We start from the raw sequence: 25,918 nt of genomic DNA on the forward strand, positions 1-25,918 counted from the left end.
TTGCTGTATGTTACTTTTGACCCAGCGGATTTGGTCACATTTTCAGTAGAACCATAATAAATTCATAAAAGAACCAAACTTCATGAAAGTTTTTTGTGACCAACAAGTATGTGCTCCATTCACTTTATCACAAAAAAATAAGACTTATAGAAAGTATTGGAAACTCAGGACAGCCATGACATTATGTTCTTTAGGAGCGTATGTAACCTTTTGATCGCGGCTGTAGATGCTGTCTATCTTTCAGCACAAGACTTGTGTTCTTCGTTTAGATGAAGAATCTATCATTAACCTCAGAGGGGGGAAAAAAAAGTTGGGCGCAAATGGGCTTCTTTTCCAAATTCCTCGCGAGGTCTTCAGGTCTAAATTGAAGGTCAAAGTTCACCAAGTTGTCCAAATCTACATAAAAATATGTACAAATGGAGAAACGATGTCAACAAACTGACAAACTCTCCTTAGGTCTCAGGCTAAAGTCGCAAATAAATTTGCAAGCAACAGCTACTTTTGATTTTGGTTAAATTGACAACCGCATTAGTCAGCCAATCCGAGGTGCGTCAACATAAAAGTTGTTTACTTTTTTTTACCCAAATCATAACTGCTCTCTTTATCTAAGACGTCCAACACAAATGTAGGAACACACATTAAGGTGAGTTGAGTTCATGAAAAGTTTTACTGCACATAATTACACATAACTGCACATTACCAACTGTTCCCAAATCTGGTGTTTTTTGTCAAGATATATATAGATGTTGTTTTTTACTGTAGGGGAAGAAAATGAATAAAAATTTAGGAGTGGGCCAAAGAAAAGGCAAACTAAATAAATACATACAGCGCGGTGCAGGGACCCCTCGAGGTAGTTGTAGGGTGTCCCCAACTAAATGACAGATAGTTAACAGTAATGGACCCTTATTGGGTCCATTTGTACACTCTCAATTACACTAACATTTTATTGGGAGTAACTTGTAGCTTAGCTTACTATATTATCTAATTAGCTTGCCCATCACTGCTTATAGGATGTTATTCCATTTTATCATTTGCAACCAGGACTGATTCTGGATCTGAATGAGGCGTTATGTCTTTATCCCAGTCATATCTTGTCACTTATTGATTTCGCAAGTGACAAATGTTGAATGTTTAGAACGTGATTGTTGCGCTGTTCCGTCTTCCTGTGTCATTAGGGGTGTAACGATACGTGTATTTGTATTTAACCGTTTCGGTACGGGGGTTTCGGTTCGGCACGCGGGCGTACCGAACAACTTTGTAAGCAAAAGTCTTCACAAGGTGCTCTGCTTTCTGCCTCTGTCTCAGCAGCCAGCATTGTCCAACCCACACAACTATCTGATTGGTTACATACAAAGCCAATCAGCAGTGCTTATTCAGAGCACATGTAGTCAGCGCTTCAGCGTCGGGCAGATATTCGTTTAGCAGGGGAGCAGCGGACAGCGTACTCTCCCCAAATTATAAAAAAAACACCTCCCAGTCACAACTAATACAAACATCACTATGAGCCCGTTGACCTTCTAGAAACTTAAACTGCAGCTCAGCTAGCTCGCAGTTCTGGCTTGAGGTGAAGGCTAATTAGCTTTTAGCGTAACGTTAGCTCATTTTGCTGTGTGTGTGTGTGTGTGTGTGTGTGTGTGTGTGTGTGTGTGTGTGTGTGTGTGTGTGTGTGTGTGTGTGTGTGTGCATGTGTGTGCGTGCGTGCGTGTGTGTTAGGGGCAGCAAAGCCCTGTCTGTCTGTTATTTCATTGAACTCCATGGTGTTCAGGGAGGAATAGTCTCTCCTATTGCTATTGTACTATTTTTTTCAGCTATAGTTACATTAATCATTAGTAATGTAGCAGCCTAGTTTTGAACGGCAGGGTCCCTGCTATCACATGTTGATAAAAATATAACATTTACATAATAAAAGTCAACTACAGGCTTTCCAAATGCTGTAATGAATGAAACATGATGAGTTGACTTGAAACTGTTTAATGTTGCACTTTTTATATGTAGAAGAAAAGTTTTTTCATTTTATTTAATCAAAGCAACAACTTGAGGCAGTTTAATGTGGATTAACGTGGGCAGAATTATCATTGTGTTCCCAATGTTAAAAGGATAAAGCCATTGTTTACAAATTTGGTAAAAAAATAACCCAAAAAATTATATTTTGTTGTTTTCTTACTGTACCGAAAATGAATCGAACCGTGACCTCTACACCGAGGTACGTACCGAACCGAAATTTTTGTGTACCGTTACACCCCTACGTGTCATACATCAGACAACACTCAAAAATGATCACTGCAATCTTAGAAACTTCCCCAAATTCCTCGGTGATCCAACATGATCCCTCTGTTGGTTGTGTGAAGCACACACGCCATACAAATGCAAAGATGCAATACATTTGGATGGACATTTGTTGCTAGAACAGTTGCTCTCAAAGGGGGCCTATCATTACCTGCACACAGCATTCTCTGCTGGGAAAAAAAGCTAAGATTTTACAGCTCACTCTCATGCGTGTGTATAATTAGGAAAGAAGAGACAGAACGGAGAAAAGACGAGGAAACAGACACAAGGTTTAATTATAAAAGCAGGAAGCGCAGTTATGCCTGTAATTAACAGCACTTGGTTTGAACACAACAACCCTCCATTCCACCAACAGCCACCACACAAGCAGTAGTCAGACCCTCCAGGGTTTAGTTATGTCGCAATTAGGGAGGATGCAAATATTGGAGCCTTGAGTATTATTCGATTGATCTAATAACAGCACAAATCATATATGCTTCTAATTTACTCAATATGACAATGTAATTGTCATATTAAATATGAAAGTTGTATAAAGATAACTTCAAAACCCAAAATGAAATATGTCTAAAAATGCCTGTAATAATGTATCTATGTGAGTTTTACTTGAAAAATGTGTTTTTGTAAGGTTTGCATTGACAAAAATTAGTTTTTTACTCAATATGACAGTAATGTCCTTAGGATCCTGAGATAATATGAAAAAAAGCAATACAGATGTATTCAAAAATAACTCTTAAACAAACATTCAAAATGTCAAATAATAACTGTAATAAAGTACTGTATATTTGTTACTTTTACTAGAATTTTTTTTTTTTTTTAAGGTTTGCAAAGACAAAAATTTGTATTTTTACTCAATATGACAGTGTAACTAACTGTCATACTAAATAGGAAAGTTATATAAACATAACTCCAAAACCAAAAATGAAATATGTCTAAAAATGCCTGTAATAGTATATCTGTGAGTTTTACTTGAAAAAGGTGTTTTTGTAAGGTTTGCATGGACAAAAATTAGTTTTTTACTCAATATGACAGTAACGTTCTTAGAATCCTGAGATAATATGAAAAAAGCAATACAAATGTATTCAATCATAACTCTAAACAAACATACAAAATGTCAAATAACTGTAATAATGTACTGCATATTTGTTACTTTTACTAGAACAATTATCTTTTTTAAGGTTTGCAAAGACAAAAATGTGTATTTTTACTCAATATGACAGTATAACTGTCATATTAAGTATGAAAGTTATACAAACATAACACCAAAACCCAAAATGAAATATGTCTAAAAATGCCTGTAATAATGTATCTATGTGAGTTTTACTTTAATAAAGTGTTTTTGTAAGGTTTGCATTGACAAAAATTAGTTTTTTACTCAATATGACAGTAATGTTCTTAGAATCCTGAGATAATATGAAAAAAACAATAAAAATTTATTTAAACATAACTCTTAAACCAAACATGCAAAATGTCTATTAACTGGAATAATGTACGTTTGTGAGTTTTACTACGAACATTTTCTTTTTAAGGTTTGCAAAGACAAAAGTAAGTTTATTTTACTTAATATAAAAGTATGACTGTCATACTATATATGAAAGTTATATAAACATAACTCCAAAACCAAAATTGAAATGTCTAAAAATGCATGTGATAATCTGTCTATCTGTGTTGGCCCTGCGATGAGATGGCGACTTGTCCAGGGTGTACGCCGCCTTCCGCCCGATTGTAGCTGAGATAGGCGCCAGTGCCCCCCGCGGCCCCAAAAAGGAATAAGCGGTAGAAAATGGATGGATGGATGGATGTTTTATAGTGTGGATTGTTACGAAAGGCTTGATCAAGTGAAATTACTCAAACAGACAAAAATGGTTTGTATGAAAACACCTATATATTATTAACCATCTAGAATGGAATTTCGCTGTCTTTGAGTTAATGTGGAGTGGTAATTGGGCTTTAGCAACACCGAGTGGCCACAAAAATTAATGAAGTTAGGCTCATGACGCATTAAGTTGAATGACGCAGACATGTTTGTTTCTGGATAGTTTCTGATACGATTTAGCCTTGAAGAAGTAATATGCAACTTTAATTGTTTGACTTTATTTATTTTGACAAATCTGGTGTTTTAGACTACAATATTGTTAATTTAAGGCCACTTAGAAGTTATTACATATACATAGCTTCAGTGTTATTCGGTGCTTGGCTGTTGCGTAGCTGCTAGCTCCTAGTACCCTAAGGCATATAGCCTACCATGTGTACCTTTTGTAAATACAAGAAAAAAGCGATATAACCCAATACTTGTTTTTTAGGCTGATATTGAACCGATAAAGAATCATTGGGGATGGCGTGGCGCGGTTGGGAGAATGGCCGTGCCAGTAACCTGAGGGTTCCTGGTTCAATCCCCACCTTCTACCATCCTGGTCACGTCCGTTGTGTCCTTGAGCAAGACACTTCACCCTTGCTCCTGATGGATCGTGGTTAGCACCTTGCTTGGCAGCTTCCGCCATCAGTTTGTGACTGGGTGAATGTGGAAAATAGTGTCAAAGCGCTTTGAGTACCTTAAATGTAGAAAAGCGCTATACAAGTATAACCCATTTATTTATCATTTAAGTTGAAGTTTTGAAGATATCAGATATCAATATCAGATTCTGACACCCCTAGTTGCGACCCCACCAATTCCCACATATTCAACAAATCACAACAAACTCCCTGCAATTTTCCTGCACATTTGACCAATCATCATAGTTTTTGCCCATTGAATTTGTCTCTGATTAACGGTTTAACGTGCGTGTCAACTGTCTAACTCTAACCACTAAAATGTGTCCCAACATTGCTCACCCACGTTCTCACTTCCTTGTTTACATTAAGCATTTAAGTCTCACCTTAAAACTCATTTGTATACTCTAGCCTTTAAATAGACCTCCTTTTTAGACCAGTTGATCTGCCGCTTCTTTTTTTTTTCCTCTTATGTCCCCCCCTCCCTTGTGGAGGTGGTCCGGTCCGATGGCCATGGATGAAGTACTGGCTGTCCAGAGTCGGGACCCAGGATGGACCGCTCGTCGGGACCCAGGATGGACCGCTCGCCTGTGTATCGGTTGGGGACATCTCTACGCTGCGGATACGACTCCGCTTGGGATGGTTTCCTGTGGACGGGACTCTCGCTGCTGTCTTGGATCCGCTTTGAACTGAACTCTCGCGGCTGTGTTGGATCCACTATGGATTGAACTTTCACAGTATCATGTTAGACCCGCTCGACATCCATTGCTTTCGGTCCCCTAGAGGGGGTGGGGGGTTCCCCACATATGTGGTCCTCTCCAAGGTTTTCATAGTCATCATTGTCACTGACGTCCCACTGGGTGTGAGTTCTCCTTGCCCACTGGGTGTGAGTTTTCCTTGCCCTTATGTGGGTTCTACCGAGGATGTCGTAGTGGTTTGTGCAGCCCTTTGAGACACTTGTGATTAAGGGCTGTATAAGTAAGCATTGATTGATTGATTGATTGATTGATTGATTGATTAATTGACAAAGATATTGATGTGTGACGATAATCTTTCAGCGATACTCATTTACCAAAATAAAAGTCCTCACGCTCAACACATCCACAATGTTTTCAACAAAAGTGGCTGGGGAATAATGAATGACATTCAAAGGCTCAACATGAACCAAAGAACTTTTCAACCGTAAAATATACACGGACATTGTCTGCAATTTGTGGAAGGTGGTGTATGTAAAAATGGTAGCACAGTGTAGGTAAGTGTTGGCTAACAGATGTATGGTAAATAATGCCTAAAGCTACATTTTATAAACAAAACATATCAAACATTAACTTAAGAGCATAACCAGGTTCTCACAAAAGTGAGTACTGTACATCCCTTGACTCTTTTTATTACACTATATATTTGCAAGGGAGACAAATTAAGCTTGAAAATAGGGTTGAGCGATATGGCCTTTTATTAATATCGCAATATTTTTAAGCCATATCACGATACACGATATATATCTCGATATTTTGCTATAGCGTTGATCCATATAATCACAGCAGTATGATGATTTTATGTGTCTACATTAAAATATTCTTGTTCATACTGCATTAGTATATGCTAAGTTTGAACTTTCATGCAGAGAGGGAAACCACAATTAAGTAATTTTACCAAAACTGTATTTATTAAACAGTTATTATGTCATTTAAAAACAGAAGATTGTCAGAGACATTTTAAAACAAGCTATTAGTGCACTTTTGTGCATGATGTCACTAAGATGACATATCAAAACAACGCTAAATAAAAGTGTGCTTTCTGTACAGAACGCAACTACAATAGTTTAAAACAAATAAAGTGCACTTTTGTGCATGATGTCACACAGGATATTTTAATAACTGTAAAATAAAAATGAGCTGCATAACAGGAAATCAAATAGTGTATGTCCTTTGCTATGTGGTATGTTACTACGGACGTTATTACATTCTGTTGTTGACTATTTTTTCCCATACGATCAGGAAATGGTCGCTTCGGCATTTTGTGGGTATGGCACCGAATGGAGATGTTGACATGCAGTTTCAAGCACTCTTCATTCTTTAGCGGCGGACTTTTCAAATGATGCTACAAATTATCAGTAGGTGCTACTTTTTGTAACAACGCTTTTGCCGCAAAGTTGTTCGACATATTCTCGTTTAAAGCCGAACCACCGCCATACGAGGGCCACTCTGCTTTTTTCCTTAGGAATTAATTTTTCCTTCATTTTTTACCAGATTGGCACCTTTTCTCTTTCGTATTACCACTCGCACCACTCCGTTAGCATCTCAGCTAATGTTACCCATGCTACTACCACTCATGCAAGGGCTTATGACCCGACAGTATGTGACGTATGTAAGAAGGTGCGCTTGTCTGTGAGAAGGAGAGACAGGAAAGAGTGAAAAGAGCCTGCAGTGTAATGCCCGCAGCTAAAAGCAACTGCGTGAGAACGTATACTCGAATATCACGATATAGTCATTTTCTATATCGCACTGAGACAAACCCGCGATATGTCAAGTATATCGATATATCGCACAGCCCTATTTGGAAATACTCAAGAGTAGTCAATGTACAGCATTGGTTTTTGGCCTTGTGCAGTGATTTTTCTGATGATATTACAGACCATGGATGGTGAAATCCCTAAATTCCTTGCATTACCTTGTTGAGAAATGCTGTTCTTAAACTGTTTGCTTACGAATTTGTCCACAAAGTGGTGACACTCACCCCACCCTTTCTTCTGAATGACTGAGCAGTTCATGGAAGCTGCTTTTATAGCCAATCAACCTCTTCCCAATTAGCCTGTTCACCTGTGGGATGTTCCAAATAAGTGTTTGATGAGCATTCCTCCACTTGCTCAGTCTTTTTTGCCACTTGTACCAGCTTTTTTGAAACATGTTGCAGGCATCAAATTCCAAATGAGCTAACATTTACAAAAAATAACCAAGTTTTACAGTTACTGTAAGTATCTTGTTTTTGCAGTCTATTCAATTGAATATAGGTTGAAAAGGATTTGCAAATCATTTTAATCATTTTTTATTTACGATTTACACAGCGTGTCAACTTCACTGGTTTTGGGTTTTGTATATTAAGCGTTATATCGCACCTCTTTCCGGCTTCTAGGACGTTATGATGTAACCACGTACATACAAAACCCATGCAAATGCATTAAATTTAGGTGTTGTTAGTTAATAATAGCGATTTAGATAGCTAGTGTTAGCTGTCATTGAATGTATATTCTATCATAACAACATGACTGCAAATTGTTTGTTGCTTCTCTTGGACTGCTTTTCGTATGTGTGCACAGCTGTAAACACTTAACATTTTAAAAGGCGCCGGGGAAAAAAAATTACTACATAAACTTACTAATTGTGAAAAATATAGACCGTTTTAACACACATTTGTTCTGTTAAACCACTAATGGTAACACAAGCTAGCCCAGTGTTTTTCAGCCACTGTGCCGTGGCACACTAGTGTGCCGTGAGACACAGTCTGGTGTGCCATGGGAGATTATCTAATTTCACCTATTTGGGCTAAAAATATATTTTGCAAACCAGTTATTATAGTCTGCAAATGATGTGTTGTTGTTGAGTGTCAGTGCTGTCTAAAGCTCGGCGGAGTAACCGTGTAATACGCTTCCATATCAGTAGGTGGCAGCCGGTAGCTGATTGCTTTGTTTGTAGATGTCGGAAAAACAGCGGGAAGCAGCGTGCAGGTAAAAAGGTATCTGATGCTTAAACCGAAAATAAACAAAAGGTGAGTGCCCTTTAGAAAAGGCATTGAAGCTATGCAGAACGAAACTAAATCTGAACTGGCTACAAAGTAAACAAAAACAGAATGCTGGATGACAGCAAAGACTTACAGGGTGTGGAGCAGACGGCGTCCACAAAGTACATGACATGACAGTCAACACCAAAATAGGAGCGCAAGACAAGAACTAAAACACTACACACAGGAAAACACTGAAAAACTCAAAATAAGTCCCGGCATGATGTGACAGGTGGTGACAGCACACCTACTTTGAGACAAGAGCTATAGTGATGCATGCTTGGTTATGGTTATGGTTTGAATTCATATCCAACAATTGCGACAACGACTTTTTACTGTCAACTGAGTTTCGTTTTTTAACGACTTCTGCTGGTGGTGTGCCTCCGGATTTTTTCAACGCGAAAAATGTGCCTTGGCTCAAAAAAGGTTGAAAAACACTGAGCTAGCCAATGGTGTTCTTGTTATATTTTTTTGCTTTGAAAAATGTAATTGAGCGAAGTTGCAAACAGCCCGTTTAAGCAATCTATTGGAATTTGGGCTAAACACTTGATCATAGAGGATTCTCACCTATTTGACTGACACCTTGCATGGCTGCTAATGTGAAATACAATTGAAAAATGAAACTGCAATAATGCCATAGAGTTCAAAACAAACCAGTGCGCCCTATACTGTATTTGTTTTAATGTGGCTGCAGTGGTTTGGCTACATTTAGCTTCACTCTCTCAGAGTTAATGTGGTCCCTAAAGTCAAGTATAGTTCTCAGGAAAACAGAAGACGGTTTTACTTTCAGAAGGTCTCACACACACACAGAAACTTGCACACACAGTAGCATGCCTGCTCGCATTCCTTTTGGCAGCTCCGTGGCCAACCAGCAGTGAGCATGCAAATGGGTTGGGTGTGGCTTTCAACAGCTGGAGTGCAAGGTCTGAATGGAGACTGCACCCCCAAAAAAAGAAAAAGGAAAAGAAAAAAAAAGGAGTAGAACACACTATTTAAAAGCAAAGGCAAACCTGCATAGTAAACGTGCACAGTTTTGGGCATTTGATGTACCGAAACACTATAAAGTCTATGTATATTTAAGGGTTTAGAGAAATGCACTCATATTACAGTACAAAACAAGTTGTTTAAATTGTGGACATTTCAAGACAAGTTTTTCCCCTTAGGAAATATTGTAAAGTGTTTTAATCTTTTCTAACAATTGATACCTGAATGTACGAACGTTTGATAAGATATTTTAGCATCCATAAACGTCATCACACATGACTAGGCACTTAAAAGAAATTCCTTAGCTTTACTAAGTCACTCACAGCTAAAAAAAAAAAATCACTATTTACATGAATAGTTAGAATACATTTGGATTATGACACAATGTCACCTGAAATGCACTAGCCTCAGTGACCAGGGTTCAGCCGTTAGCTTCACATGAGGATGTTGGTGTAGTGTTCGCACTTCAGCCCTGCAGGAAAACCCGCCCATTGGCTCCATATATTCCGCTGTTTAGTACAGTGCATGTATTTGAATCTCGGTCGTATCGAAAAGTTTCGGTCTTCCCAGAATGTATCGACCGTAACAGCATTTGTTTTGAACCGAAACTGCAAGGTGATTACTTCTTGTATTTACAGTAATGCATCCCAGTGTTTCCTCGACCCCCCTGTGGTACGTTAATTTCCGCAAACAAGGGACACTATTCAGTTTAGGATTTTTATGAATATGATATGCATTGAAAGTGGTCATAAGCCCTACATACACTTACAACCTATTAAAACATTTCATACACAACTTTAAAAACCTCAATGGGTATTTGAATCCCAGTGAACTCAATGAACCCAGGGCTACTCAATGGTACACAAAGGTACACAATGGTACTTTCAAATCCACGATGCACTGAGACTACAACTGCAGCTATAGATTACTTTAGTAATGGACTATTCTATTGATTAGTCTGTTTGCTCAATCAAGTAATCGGATAAACACACTGTGGAGAGGCGGAGCCGACGGGCCAATGGCGGGGCAGGACACGCTTTGGCCCTGCTCAAGATGGGGGCCAGAAGACTGAAAATGCGGCGGAACAAAGAGGCGGGGCGTGCCGGGAGCAACGCCGCAGCAATCAAGATCAGGTGCGTTGCTCACAATCTGCCTATCTCCTCTCAGTGTGTAAAAGGGGAGAAGGAGGAAAGATCAGGGCAGAAGGAGTAGGAGAACCAGCAACAGAACCTGAAGAGCGAGAACGACCGAGAGCGAGCCGAAGACAGCGACGAAGATGCGGCCGACTGAAAGCGGGCGAGGAGCGAGCAGGAGCAGAGCAGCTGAAAAGCGATCCAATCAAAAGACAAAGCTTGTGCTATTTGAAAAAATAAACAAGAGTCAAACCTGCAAAAGCATGTCCTTCCTTGACGGTCCATGCAACCCGCAAAACGACGGCAGGAGTCTGTCACACACACTTTATAGCCTCAACGCGTATATGAGGGGAATTTGTTGAAATAAAAATGTTTTCCGCTTGCCGTGACCTTTTTTTATTTTTAATAAATGCACATCATCAACATTAACATTGCCCTTTTACCATGTGTGCATTGAATAAATGCATAAAGATGAAAACGTTTTGCGGTTCGCCAGCACACAGATCACAGCGGCCGTGTGGAAACTATGTTCGCATACTTCAAGTTCCTCCCACTCCACGCGGTTCGAATGTTATAATTATTTCAAATGTAGCCACATTAAACAGCAGAATATAAATCAAAGCTGTTTTATAATCAAATGGATCAATATAGTTGATAAATCATTGGAGCCCTAACCGAGATCGCAGTAAGTAAACCACAAAGTGGCGAGGGAACACTGTACTGTAATCCCACGGAGCCTAACCGTGGTAAATAATTTTCTCCAAAGTAGGATCGTTAGAATCGTTCATTATAAATCAAATATTTTCATAGCTAGAGCGTAAAAAAAGTGTTTATGACCATCTAAATACATTTTTATTAATGTGAAAGCCTTCCTGAAATAACACCCAAATATCACATTTACACCTGTTTACCGTACTCCATTATAGTAATGTTGGCTGAGTCTGAGCCAATCAGTGACCACGGTACTAAACAGCGTGCTTTGAATGGTTTGCTATAATTTTTAGTTGACTAAATGAAAATGCTTAATTTATTCCAAAATACGTAGAATATGCTTTAAAAAATGTATCCCCCCCAAAGAAATGTGATGTAGTGAAGTCACAAACATTGAAGCACGATATGGCGAGTGACGACTGCACACTACTTCTGCGTTACAGACAGATGTAATCTGATTACAGTAGCACTGTTTGAGTTGTATAAGTATTGTTGGGATGAATAAGTGATGATATGTGTATAATCAGTGTGCATTATCTGTGACAATTTCCGACATCACAGTAAGGTCTGATTCCTGTTAAATGATTATCGGTAGACATTTCCTCTTCGCCATCACTGGTATGGTAAGAAATCTAAACAAAGAAAATAAGTAACTCGTTGAGCTAGATACTAACAGATTTGCTGGTGCATGATGGAGGTTTGAACGACAACTTCTTGAGAAATTTTTGAGAAATCTCCAGAAATCTTTGACTGAACTCCAGATTTTTTATCATTTTTTTGAGCGTTGACCTTTGAGTTTCCACTGACTATTGATGGTATCAGGGGAAATATGTACAAACCCCGTTTCCATATGAGTTGGGAAATTGCGTTGGATGTAAATATAGACGGAATACAATGATTTGCAAATCCTTCTCAGCCCATATTCAATTGAATGCACTACAAAGACAAGATATTTGATGTTCAAACACATAAACTTTATTTTTTTGGGCAAATAATAATTAACTTAGAATTTCATGGCTGCAACACGTGCCAAAGTAGTTTGGAAAGGGCATGTTCACCTCTGTGTTACATCACCTTTTCTTTTAACAACACTCAATCAACATGGGGAACTGAGGAAACTAATTTCCCATTCTTGTTTTATGTAGAGCTTCAGTCGTTCAACAGTCAGGGGTCTCCGCTGTTGTGTTTTACGCTTCATAATGCACCACACATTTTCAATGGGAGACAGGTCTGGACTGCAGGCGGGCCAGGAAAGTACCCGCACTCTTTTTTTTACCAAGCCACGCTGTTGTAACACGTGCTGAATGTGGCTTGGCATTGTCTTGCTGAAATAAGCAGGGGCGTCCATGAAAAAGACGGCGCTCAGATGGCAGCATATGTGGTTCCAAAACCTGTATGTACCTTACAGCATTAATGGTGCCTTCACAGATGTGTAAGTTACCCATGCTTTAGCCATTAATGCACACCCGTACCATAACAGATGCTGGCTTTTGAACTTTGCCTCGATAACCGTCTGGATGGTTCGCTTCCCCTTTGGTCCGGATGACACAATGTCGAATATTTCCCCCAAAAATTTGAAATGTGGACTCGTCAGACCACAGAACACTTTTCCACTTTGCATCAGTCCATCTTAGATGATCTCTGGCCCAGACAAACCAGCGGCGTTTCTGGATGTTGTTGATAAATGGCTTTCGCTTTGCATAGTAGAGCTTTAACTTGCACTTACAGATGTAGCGACAAACTGTATTTAGTGACAGTGGTTTTCTGAAGTGTTCCTGAGCCCATGTGGTGATATCCTTTAGAGATTGATGTTGGTTTTTGATACAGTGCCGTCTGAATGATCGAAGGTCACAGTCATTCAATGTTGGTTTCCGGGCATGCCGCTTACGTGGAGTGATTTCTCCAGATTCTCTGAACCTTTTGATGATATTATGGACGGTAGATGTTGAAATCCCTAAATTTCTTGCAATTGCACTTTGAGAAACGTTGTTTTTAAACTGTTTGACTGTTTGCTCACGCAGTTGTGGACAAAGGGGTGTACCTCGCCCCCATCCTTTCTAGTGAAGGACTGAGCATTTTTTGGGAAGCTGATTTTATACCCAATCATGGCACCCACCTGTTCCCAATTAGCCTGCACACTTGTGGGATGTTCCAAATTATTGTTTGATGAGCATTCTCAACTTCATCAGTATTTATTGCCACATTTCGCAACTTCTTTGTCACGTGTTGCTGGCATCAAATTCTAAAGTTAATGATTATTTGCAAAAAAAAAAATGTTTATCAGTTTGAACATCAAATATGTTGTGTTTGTAGCATATTCAACTGAATATGGGTTGAAAAGGATTTGCAAATCATTGTATTCCGTTTATATTTACATCTAACACAATTTTCCAACTCATATGGAAACGGGGTTTGTACAATTAACTGACTAAAAACAAGGTCTGTGGAAGCACTACTTAAAAGGGAAAACAGAACAGAAGCAAGAACTATGATTAACGCTAACACCGTCCTTGATGAAGTCATTAACATTAATGTGCAACGGGAGTCTGCATATCCATGAATGAGGGGTAAAAAAAAAACCAGCCATGGTTTGAGACACGATGGCCAACATTAACCTTTGCCATTTTGTCGCAAGAAATCAAAATGTCTTGTCACATGCTTCAATAGCTTTTACATTGTCACTGATCAGTCTGTTGCATTTCATGTCGCCGCAGCTAAAATTAAACGCAAACAAACCACACACGCATGTAGCAGACATTACTGGCTACTGCTGTTGCCACTGGTAACCTGTTGTTTTTCAATAGAGGCAGAGGATAGAGGGTAGCACAATGGGCGAGTGGTAAGCACCCTGAAGCCTCAAGACGAGAGCTGATGTGTTTGGACTTTGGAAGTTAAACCTGAGCTTTCTTGGGTTCTCTCGCGTACACAAAAATGTGCTTCAGTAAAGGCTCTAAATCATGGGTGTCAAACTCTGGCCCGCGGGCCAAATCTGGCCCGCCATGTAATTTAATTTGGCCCTTGAGGCAATATCAATTTAGCATTAGATCTGGCCTGCCGGTGTTATACAGCGTCGGTGCCGCTGTAACACCACATTCACCGCTAATACTCATACTTGCCAACCGTCCTAATTTTCCCGGTAGACTCCCGAAGTTCAGTGCCCCTCCCGAAAATCTCCCGGGGCAACCATTCTCCCGAATTTCTACCGATTTCCACCTGGACAACTATATTAGGGGCGTGCATTTAAGGCACTGCCTTTAGCGTTCTCTACAACCTGTCGTCACGTGCGCTTTTCCTCCATACTAACAGCGTGTCACATAATATTTGTGGCATTTACACACACGCACAAGTGAATGCAAGGCATACTTGGTCAACAGTCATACAGGTCACACTGAGGGTGGCCGTATAAACAACTTTAGCAGTGTTACAAATATGCGCCACACTGTGAACCCACACCAAACAAGAATGACAAACACATTTCGGGTAAACATCCGCACCGTAACACAGCAGAACAAAGACCCAGAACCCCTGGCAGCACTAACTCTTCCGAGAAACTTCCAGTAAACTGACCAATAATTAACGTTTTATTCATGCATTTTCTCTTGCTACTTCAAAGCTTGAATGTTTGGTTCATTCATTATTGTTATTTTATTTTCAAATGTATTATTAGCCTGTGGAAAAAATGTGATATTTACCTTAGAAGATTGCAAATAGAAAAAAAGGCATAGCATTTTTATTTAAATTTTATTTGATATGCCATTGATATTTTTTTAATTATTATTATTATTATTATTTGAAACTGGATTTTGCATGTCAATAAAGTTATATAAGCCTTGCTTGTTCAATATTTAATGCAAAACTTGGTTGGTATTAAAAGGTTAATTTGTTCAACCTTGGCCCGCGGCTTTGTTCCGTTTAAAATTTTGTCCCACTCTGTATTTGAGTTTGACACCCCTGCTCTAAATTGTGATGATAGGCTCCAACAGAGGACAAGTGGTATAGAAAAAGGATGTGCAAAGACTCAAACGTGCTGTAATATATCCCAAAACTATTTGAGAATTTGGGCGTTACAGAAAATACACTGATAACAGCACATTGGCGTGAGAATGACAAACCAAAGACCAGCAGTCACACCATCCTGTAAATGTCATAAAGATTTATCAGGTAGTGATAAGCTTAATCAGCTGTGGACACACTACGCCAGGGTCGGGGGCTGCAGACAGAAAAACGAAGTTGATATTCTACAGCTTTTGTTTACTTCATTACATGCTAGGCTTTGTAAGTCAAATGTGCTACGCAGTGCAACATATTTAACTCAGCTTTACGTTACAGCAGACAAAGGAAATTATTTGTAATTGTATTAAATGGGAAGAATTATGTCATTTTGTGCCACCCTTGCCGTACTTTGGATGCGTCTGCACAGGGCCGGCCCGAGGCATTAACTGTTATTTGGTTGTCTATGGCCAAAACCCCTCGGAAGGGCCACATGATCATGACCCAGGCTTTTGTAATGATTTGAAGATGTTTTTCTTTCTTTAAAGGGGAACATTATCACAATTTCAAAAGGGTTAAAAACAATAAAAATCAGTTCCCGGTGGCTTGTTGTATTTTTTGAAGTTTTTTTCAACATTTTACCGGTCCCGGAATATCTCTAAATAAAGCTTTAAAGTGCCTTATTTTCGCTATCTTCGAAACCACTATCCATTTCCCTGTGACGTCATACAGGGCTGCCAATACAAACAACATGGCGTTTACTACAGCAAGATATAGCGACATTAGCTCGGATTCAGACTCGGATTTCAGCGGCTTAAGCGATTCAACAGATTACGCACGTGTTGAAACAGATGGTCGGAGTATGGAGGCAGATAGCGAAAACGAAATTGAAGAAGAAATTGAAGCTATTGAGCGAATAGCTATTGACGCTATTCGGCCATAGCGTTGGTGTACCTAATAAGGTGGCCCATAGCATGGCTGCCTTATTAGCATCGCCGGTAAAATGTGCGGACCAAACGATCAGGACTTTCGCATCTTGTGACACTGGAGCAACTTAAATCCGTCGATTGGTAAGGGTTTGTTTCGCATTAAATGTGGGTATTTAGTTTCAAATGTACATACAGCTAGCGTAAATAGCATGTTAGCATCGATTAGCATAGCATGTTAGCATCGATTAGCTGGCAGTCATGCCGTGACCAAATATGTCTGATTAGCACATAAGTCAACATCAACAAAACTCACCTTTGTGATTTCGTTGACTTAATCGTTGCAATTGCATCTGCAGGTTATCCATACATCTCTGTGCCATGTCTGTCTTAGCATCGCCGGTCAAATGTGAAGACACTCTGGTACATTCAATGGGGGTGTAGCGGCAGATTTCTTGCCAGCAACTTGAATCCCTCCCTGTTAGTGTTGTTACACCCTCTGACAACACACCGACGAGGCATGATGTCTCCGAGGTTCCAAAAAATAGTCAAAAAAACGGAAAATAACAAAGCTGAGACCCGGTGTTTGTAATGTGAAAATGAATATGGCGGGTGTGTTACCTCGGTGACATTACGTTCTGACGTCATCGCTAAAAGACCGATAAACAGAAAGGCGTTTAATTTGCCAAAATTCACCCATTTAGAGTTCGGAAATTGGTTAAAAAAATACATGGTCTTTTTTCTGCAACATCAAGGTATATATTGACGCTTGCATAGGTTTGGTGATAATGTTCCCCTTTAAATCCATCAGCTATAAAAGACGAGGTATAAAAGTTCAGATAAAATCAATTTTGTCGTCATAGGTTGGAATGTGTGACACAACCTACACCCCTTACATTCATCCGTTTTCTACAGTTTGTCCCTCTCAGAATCGAGAGGTTGACTGGAGCCGATCCCAGCTGCATTCGGGCGGAAGTCAACGTACACCCTGGACACGTCACCACCTCCACCCTTAACATAAAATGCAAAATTGTTCATTCTGTCTGGTAGCGACAAATCCACCCAGCAGGCACAAGACATTAAAACAACATTGACAACATGTTGAATTAGGTCCTGGTGTTGAGTAACTCAAACATAACATTGGAACAACATGGTTTTTGGCGACGTTTTTTCGATTGATTGAAACTTTTATTAGGAGATTGCACAGTACAGTACATATTCTGTACAATTGACCACTAAATGGTAACACCCGAATAAGTTTTTCAACTTGTTTAAGTCGGGGTCCACGTTTAGTCAATATTGGGTTCTGACATTGATTTGACCTTTGAATTTTAATCATTTTCCAACCAATATTCTACAACACAAATACAACATTGAAACAACATGCTTTTTGACAACGTTTACTCAATGTCAGCTTGTGACATTGATTTGACCATTGAAAATTGGTCATTTCCCAACCAATAACGTGGATCCATCGTTGGACACCAACATTGTCTCAATTCACAAATACAACCATTTTGCAATGTTAAAGTCAGTTTTAAAGGACATGTATGTATAATTAACGCTGTACCAACGTCTTGTGCCTGCTGCAGCACTGAACACTTCACTGTTCACTCAACACAGACGTTATAACGTCATCTAAGCTCACTTTTATGCATTCACTGCGCCAACATTTGGGATTCAGGGTAAGGTGATTGATATAAGGTAAAAAAAAAAAATAGGACAGACTCATTTGTGGCAGCATCGGACAAAACATCTAGAAGCACAACTGTAGTGTGTTCAAGTAACCTTGATTAATATTCGAAACAGACGCATCACTAGTTTTTAAACACAGGGGATGCTTAACCCAGAGTAGATGCACTAATAGTTATAAGTGTAATAATGATGTAATATTATTGGAGGACGAAATCTTTGGGCACCTCGGTTCTCGATTCAACAATATTCTCAATTCAAACTGATTCTCGCAATGTAATAATTAGTATAATGATTTTAATAAAACCTTTTCAAAACAGGATGCAGGTTACAAAACCTTCTTTCGGTTGCTGATGTATACCCACAGCGAGTATATGCAAGGCCTATAAATTAATTTTAAAAAATGTATTCTTAATTTAGCATTTATTGGAGCACTCCTATTTATTACGATAATTACATGAATTAGATGATCCAATGCTTCTCAATTATTTTCTGTTACGCACCCCCTATATAGAAGAAAAAACAATCACTGCCCCTCCACTCTCTGTACAACTATAAATATTATCATTTGTCAATAAAATTGTTATAAGTACACCTTTGCATAACAATGTATCCAGGGGTCCCCAAACTTTTTGCCTAAAAATTAAAAATGTATTAATTTATTTATTGTTTTCAACTTTGGACTTCCAGCGGGCCAGATCTCGAACGCTGGCGGGCCGGATATGGCCCGCGGGCCGTAGTTTGGGGACCCCTGATTGTATCGTTACTAACATTAAAGAGATCAACAAAGAAAAACTAAAGAAATTTGATCAAATTACAAAAATAATAACGATCTATTTTTTTTGTCTGTAACAGAGACTATTTAACGTGCAAACGTTTAAAATCAATTTGCCTGGAAAAAAAAAAAGTAAATCCTTATTAACAGTGAACTGTGAACATCTTTTAATCCACTTTAACCATTTTATACTATAAATAAACTCAGTAAATAATAATATATTCCATTTGATTACAATTTGTACTGATTTAAAAAAAAAATCTAAATAAAGATGTCAAGACTAATAGCTACAATGACTACATATGTTCAAAGCGGGGTTTGAAGCATACTGCATGATACTGATAAAGCATATTATCCGGCATCACACCCTGAACCGCTAAAGGGGCCTGGCCCACTATTTGAGAAGAACTAAAATACTTATTAAAAAAAAAAAACCTTCTTCAGGCTTTTCCTTTCAAAATCTCGGAGACGTTACAAGTTGCAATCTGAATGCAAAAAACTTATTAGGGTGTTTAAAAAGCTAGTTTCAACCAAATTAAGTCAACAATTATTTTTTAGTGCATGTGTGTATGTTTGGCGGTAATGTTAGCTTTAATGTGGAGTGGGATTGTGTAATAATTATAATAAATAAGTCATATTAAATAACACAATGGGGCCATAAGCAAAATCTGCACTACACCTACTTGTTCAAGGATTCCTTGAGTCCTTGAACGCATCATTTGGTCTAGTCCAAGGGTGTCAATCTCATTTTAGCTCAGGGGCCGCATGGTGGAAAATCTATTCCCAACTGGGCCGGAATGGTGAAATAATTGCATGATAACTTAAAAATAAAGACAACTTCAGGTTGCTTACTTTGTTTTACTTTGGCCAAAAGAGAACAAGCACATTATGAAAATGTACAAATCACAAATAATCGTCTGGACAAAACACTTTAAGATTGTTGAAAATTCAGAGGAAATTGGCGCAACACAATGAAGAGCACAATGAGCTTGGACTTTGTCTCAGAGTATCTACAAAGCCAGGATTAAACTTTGAGTCACAGTCTTTCTGGGATTGAATAAAAAACACAACATGTAAACTCTTCGAAGTATCAAATACCTCCTTTGTCACGTCCACGTATCAGTCCAACAAACCATAAGAAACGGAGGTAAAAACTATTCAAAAGGGTTAAGTTTTCTCATTTTTGACAAAGACATTAAGGGGAGTAAGGGTGCAAAAATAACGATTTGTTTGAAGCAGAAGACATAAAACGGCAGGTTTAAGTTTCCACGCTTTACTCTGTACTACCTCTTGCTTGTCAGAGTTAGTTGTTGACGAACCCCAAGATGCAGAGATGGAGGCAGGCATGGAGTGAGAAAACATGATTTAATAAAAACAATAGCACTAGAACAAACAAAAGGGTATTAACACAAAGCGCACACAACGTGGATAGCAAACTAAGGGAGCTAGCATGGGAGCTAGAAAATAAAAGGAGCTTAACATGGAAGTTATCAAAAACCAAAAGGGTCGAGCGTGGAAGCTAGCGGGTAGCGAGCAGGAAAACAGAAGTCGCAATGTGTAGTACAAAACAAACTGGAAGCAGAGAACAAAAAACAGTAAGCTACAAACATCTAACGGATATAGCTTACTGCTCCGCTGCAAATACAAGACACGGCATCACACGACAGGAGCGATATCGATAAGACAATAATCCAGCACTGACTGGAGGACAAAAACAGGTACAAATATGAGTGGTCTGATTGACACCAGGTGTGGCCAGGTGCCAATCAGCCGCAGCTGAGAGGACACAGCACACAGGGAGACAAACAGGAAGCTGATAAGAGTGCTGACAGGAACTAAGGACAGGGAATACTAAACACACAGAGGAAAAACTAAAACACAAACAAACTGTCAGTGGCTAGCCTGACATTGCTAGTCCCAACAGAATTGCTATTGTGACATCCAGTGGACACATTCAGAACAGCAGTTTCTTTCATTAAAAAAAAAATGCAGCTCATTTTAATACTTGGCAAACTCATCATGCGGGCCGGATAAAACCTGTTCACGGGCCGTATGTTTCACACCCCTGGTCTAGTCTGTATATTGAGGCAGTAAAAGAGCTGCTTCACAAAAATATACTTTTGTTGTTATTAATTGAATATTATAACTAATAATAATAATCACAATAAGAGCACCGGATGTCAATCAGGATCTGTACCCGCCCTCCCTCTGTCCGGGTCAGGTGCAACAGGCAGCTGTGGTGCTTTGATTTTACAACGTAGCATCCGCCTGACGAGCAATGCAAATCCCCAAAGTGCTCATTAATGAGTAGTGTCACAGTGCATCTACAAAGCCAGGATTAAAATTTAAAGCACAGTCTTTCTGGGATTGAACAAAAAATACGACATGTAAACTCTTTGAGGTATCAAATACCCGCTTTGCCATGTCCACGTATCAATCCAGAGCTAACTCAACAAACGGTAAGAAACGGCGGTAAAACTATTCAAAAGGGTTACATTTTCTCATTTTTGACATAGGCAATATGGGGGAGTAAAGGTGCCAAAATAAAAATGTGTTCGAAGCAGAAGACATAAAACGGCAGGTTTTAAGACTCATTTTGGGTTGAGGGAGAGGAGCTTCAGCCACGCTTTAAATTGTACCTCTTGCTAGTCCTAACAGGATTGCTATTGTGACATCCAGTGGACACATTCAGAACAGCAGTTTCTTTCATTAAAAAAATGCAGCTCATTTTAAGACTTGGCAACATATGCTTTTTTTAAGGCTTGCAAACCCCAAAATTTGTTTTTTACTCAATATGACAGTAATGTTCTTAGAATCCTGAGATATGAAAAAAGCAATAAGAAACTATTCAAACATAACTCTTAAACCAAACATGCGAAATGTCTAATAATAACTGGAATAATGTACATTTGGGAGTTTTACTGGAAAAATTATATTTTGTAAGGTTTGCAAAGACAAAACATTTTTATTTTACTCGATATGAGTGCAACTGTCATATTAAATATGAAAGTTGTATAAAGATAACTCCAAAACCAAAAATGAAATATGTCTAAAAATCCCTGTAATAATGTATCTGTGAGTTTTACTTGAATAATGTGTTTTTGTAAGGTTTGCTTTGACAAAAATTCGTTTTTTACTCCATGTGACAGTAATGTTCTTAGAATCCTGAGATAATATGAAAAAACAATACAGATGTATTCAAACATAACTCTTGAACAAACATGCAAAATGTCAAATAATAACTGTAATAATGTATATTTGTTACTTTTACTAAAAAAATATCTTTTTTAAGGTTTGCAAAGACAAAAATGTGTATTTTTACTCAATATGACAGTATAACTGTCATACTAAATATTAAAGTTATATAAACATAACTCCAAAACCAAAAATGGAATATGTCTAGAAAATGCCTGTAATTATGTTTCTGTGAGATTTACTTGAATGAGGTGTTTTTGTAAGGTTTGCATCGAGAAAAAATTAGTTTTTTACTCAATATAACACTAATGTTCTTGGAATCCTGAGATAATATGAAAAAAGCAATAAAAAAGTATTCAAACATAACTCTTAAACCAAATATGCAAAATGTTTAATAATAACCGGAGTAATGTACATTTGCGGGTTTGACTGGAAAAATTATCTTTTGTAAGGTTTTGAAAGACAAAAATGTTTTTTTTTACTCAGTATGACAGTGTAACTGTCATTTTAAATATGAAAGTTATATAAACATAACTCCAAAACCAAAAATGAAATATGTCTAAAAATGCCTGTAATAATCTATCTATTTGAGTTTTACTCGAATCAAGTGTTTTTATAAGGTTTGCATTGACAAAAATTAGTTTTTTACTCTATATGACACTAATGTAGGGACGGCGTGGCGCAGTGGGAGAGTGGCCGTGCGCAACCCGAGGGTCACTAGTTCAAATCCCACCTAGAAACAACCTCGTCACGTCCGTTGTGTCCTGAGCAAGACACTTCACCCTTGCTCCTGATGGGTGCTGGTTGGCGCCTTGCATGGCAGCTCCCTCCATCAGTGTGTGAATGTATGTGTGAATGTGGAAGTAGTGTCAAAGCGCTTTGAGTACCTTGAAGGTAGAAAAGCGCTATACAAGTACAACCCATTTAATGTTCTTAGAATCCTGAGATAATACGAAAAAAGCAATAAAAATTTATTCAAACATAACTGTTAAACCAAACATGCAAAATGTCTAATAATAACTGGAATAATGTATATTTGTGAGTTTTATTGGAAAAAATATATTTTGTAAGGTTTGCAAAGACAAAAACTTGTTTTTTTTTACTCGATATGACAGTATAACTGTCATACTATATATCAGGGGTCGGGAACCTTTTTGGCTGAGACACCCATGAAAGCCAAATATTTCAAAATATATTCCCGTGAGAGCCATATAATATTTTTAAAAACTGAATACAACTAAATGCGTGCATTTTTCAGTAAGACCAACATTTTTAGAAAACAATAAGTCTCTTATTGTTTTTAATAACATTGTTATTCTAAAGCTAACCAATAATAAATATAATACTTCTTACCGTTATTGCGACTTCTTAAACAGGTGCGATAGAAAATGGATGGTTGGATTAAAATGCATGAGAATGTTTTATAATTTGAACGTTATTTTTTAACACTGTGATTACCAGCGGAATTATTTATTACTTATCGTGTTAAGCAATGTCAGCTAAGATTTATCTGAAAGCCAGATGCAGTCATCAAAAGAGCCGCATCTGGCTCTAGAGCCCCTGCTATATATGAATGTTAAAAAAACATAACTCCAAAACAAAAAATTAAATATGTCTAAAAATGCCCGCGATAATGTATTTATGTGAGTTTTACTTGAATAAGGTGGTTTTGTAAGGTTTGCAAATACAAAAAATGTTTTTTTACTTAATATGACAGTATAACTGTCATACTATATATCAATCAATCAATCAATGTTTACTTATATAGCCCTAAATCACTAGTGTCTCAAAGGGCTGCACAGACCACCACGACATCCTCGGTAGGCCCACATAAGGGCAAGGAAAACTCACACCCAGTGGGACATTGGTGACAATAATGACCCAGTGGGACGTCGGTGACAATGATGACTATGAGAACCTTAGAGAGGAGGAAAGCAATGGATGTCGAGCGGGTCTAACATGATACTATGAAAGTTATATAAACATAACTCCAAAACAAAAAATGAAATATGTCTACAAATGCCTGTGATAATGTATTTGTGAGAGTTTTACTTGAATAAAGTGTTTTTCTTAGGTTTGCAAATACAAAAAATGTTTTTTTACTCAATATGACAGTACAGTTTTGGGACGGCGTGGCGCGGTGTGGGAGTGGCCGTGCGCAAACCAAGGGTCCCTGGTTCAATCCCAACCTATCACCAACCTCGTCACGTCCGTTGTGTCCAGAGCAAGACACTTCACCCTTGCTCCTGATGGGTGCTGGTTAGTGCCTTGCATGGCAGCTCCCTCCACCAGTGGGTGAATGTGTGTGTGAATGGGTAAATGTGGAAGTAGTGTCAAAGCGCTTTGAGTACCTTGAAAGTAGAAAAGCGCTATACAAGTACAACTCATTTATAACAGTATAACTGTCATACTATATATCAGGGGGAGGGAACCTATGGCTCTAGAGCCAGATGCGGCTCTTTTGATGACTGCATCCGGCTCTCAGATGAATCTTAGCTGACATTGCTTAACACAATAAGTAAAGAATACTTTCGCTGGTAATCACGATGCTAAAAATAACGTTCAAAATATAAAACATTCTCATGCATTTTAATCCATCCATCCGTTTTCTACTGGACCTGTTCAAGAAATAACGATGTTATTCAAAATAATTAGGGACTTATTATACTCTAAAAATGTTGGTCTTACTTCAAAAATGCACGCATTTGGTTGTATTCAGTGTTAAAAAATATGATATGGCTCTCACGGAAATACATTTTAAAGTATTTGGCTTTCATGGCTCTCTCAGCCAAAATGGTTCCCGACCCCTGCTATATATGAATGTTAAAAAAACATAACTCCAAAACAAAAAATGAAATATGTCTAAAAATGCCCGTGATAATGTATTTATGAGAGTTTTACTGTAAGGTTTGCAAATACAAAAAATAGTTTTTTACTCAATATGACAGTATAAGTGCCGGATAAAACCTGTTTGTGGGCCAGATCCGGCCCACGGGCCATATATTTGACACCCCTGCTCTAGTCTGGATATTGAGGCAGCCAAAAAAACTGCTTCACAAAAATATGCTTTTGATGATGACTTTTTTAAACCTGTTATTGATTAAATATTATAACTAGTTATAATAATCGCACTAACAGCACCGGATGTCAATCAGGATCTGTCCCCGCCCTCCCGATGTCCGGGTCCGGGTGCAACAGGCAGCTGAGGTGCGTTGATTTTACAACGTAGCATCCGCCAGACGAGCAGTGCCAAACCCCCCCCAAAGTGCTCATTAACGAGGAGTGTGTGCGACTAACCACGTTGGTGAGGAAATCTCCGTCGTTGAGTTCCTCCAGGTCCAACAGGTTGGTGCCTCCGGACGAGTAGAGTTTGTCCGCTGTCAAAGTGTCTAAAATGGACTCCATCATTGTTGCGGGTGGGTGCGCAAGTGCCGGTAAGAAGTCATTCAAAAAAAAAAAAAAAAAAGGTTCCGGGCAGCTGTCACGACACCAGGGCAGCGGTACCGGCGTCCACGGAGGACGGGGTTCGGTCAGTAGTGGTGGGGAGTTCACGTGCGTGTCATATCGCCATCCAGCTGCCGGAGAGCCGAGTCTCCTTCTGTCTTCTGTGTGTGTGTGGGACTCGGGGGCCGGAGCTCCCACTTGCCGATGAATATTCAGCGAAGCTCCGCCCACCGCGCGCGACGCGACACACAAACACGCGCGCACGCTCAGAAAACTATTATGGAGCTTTTCCCATGCGTCTTTATGAAAAGGCCTACTGAAATGAGATTTTATTATTTAAAGGCCTACTGAAACCCACAACTACCCACCACGCAGTCTGATAGTTTATATATCAATGATGAAATATTAACATTGCAACACATGCCAATACGGCCTTTTTAGTGTACCAAATTACAATTTTAAATTTCCCGGGAGTTTCGTCTTGAAAACGTCGTGTAATGATGACGTGTACGCAAGAC

The 25,918-nt window shown here is 38.8% G+C and overlaps 1 protein-coding gene across 2 annotated transcripts in view; it reads right to left on the reverse strand.

Moving 5' to 3' along the window:
* creb3l1 (cAMP responsive element binding protein 3-like 1) overlaps positions 1–25,572 on the reverse strand; it is a 68,296-nt gene extending 42,724 nt beyond the window's left edge. For both annotated transcript variants that reach the window (XM_061889584.1, XM_061889583.1), the window contains exon 1: positions 25,254–25,572. In XM_061889584.1, the coding sequence (XP_061745568.1) occupies positions 25,254–25,364 (111 nt within the window). In that variant the 5' untranslated portion in view covers positions 25,365–25,572. The remainder of the gene's footprint in view (positions 1–25,253) is intronic.
* Positions 25,573–25,918: the final 346 nt, after the last annotated feature.

Source organism: Nerophis ophidion, linkage group LG27 (genome assembly GCF_033978795.1).
Source record: "Nerophis ophidion isolate RoL-2023_Sa linkage group LG27, RoL_Noph_v1.0, whole genome shotgun sequence".
In the NCBI taxonomy this organism is placed as follows: domain Eukaryota; kingdom Metazoa; phylum Chordata; class Actinopteri; order Syngnathiformes; family Syngnathidae; genus Nerophis; species Nerophis ophidion.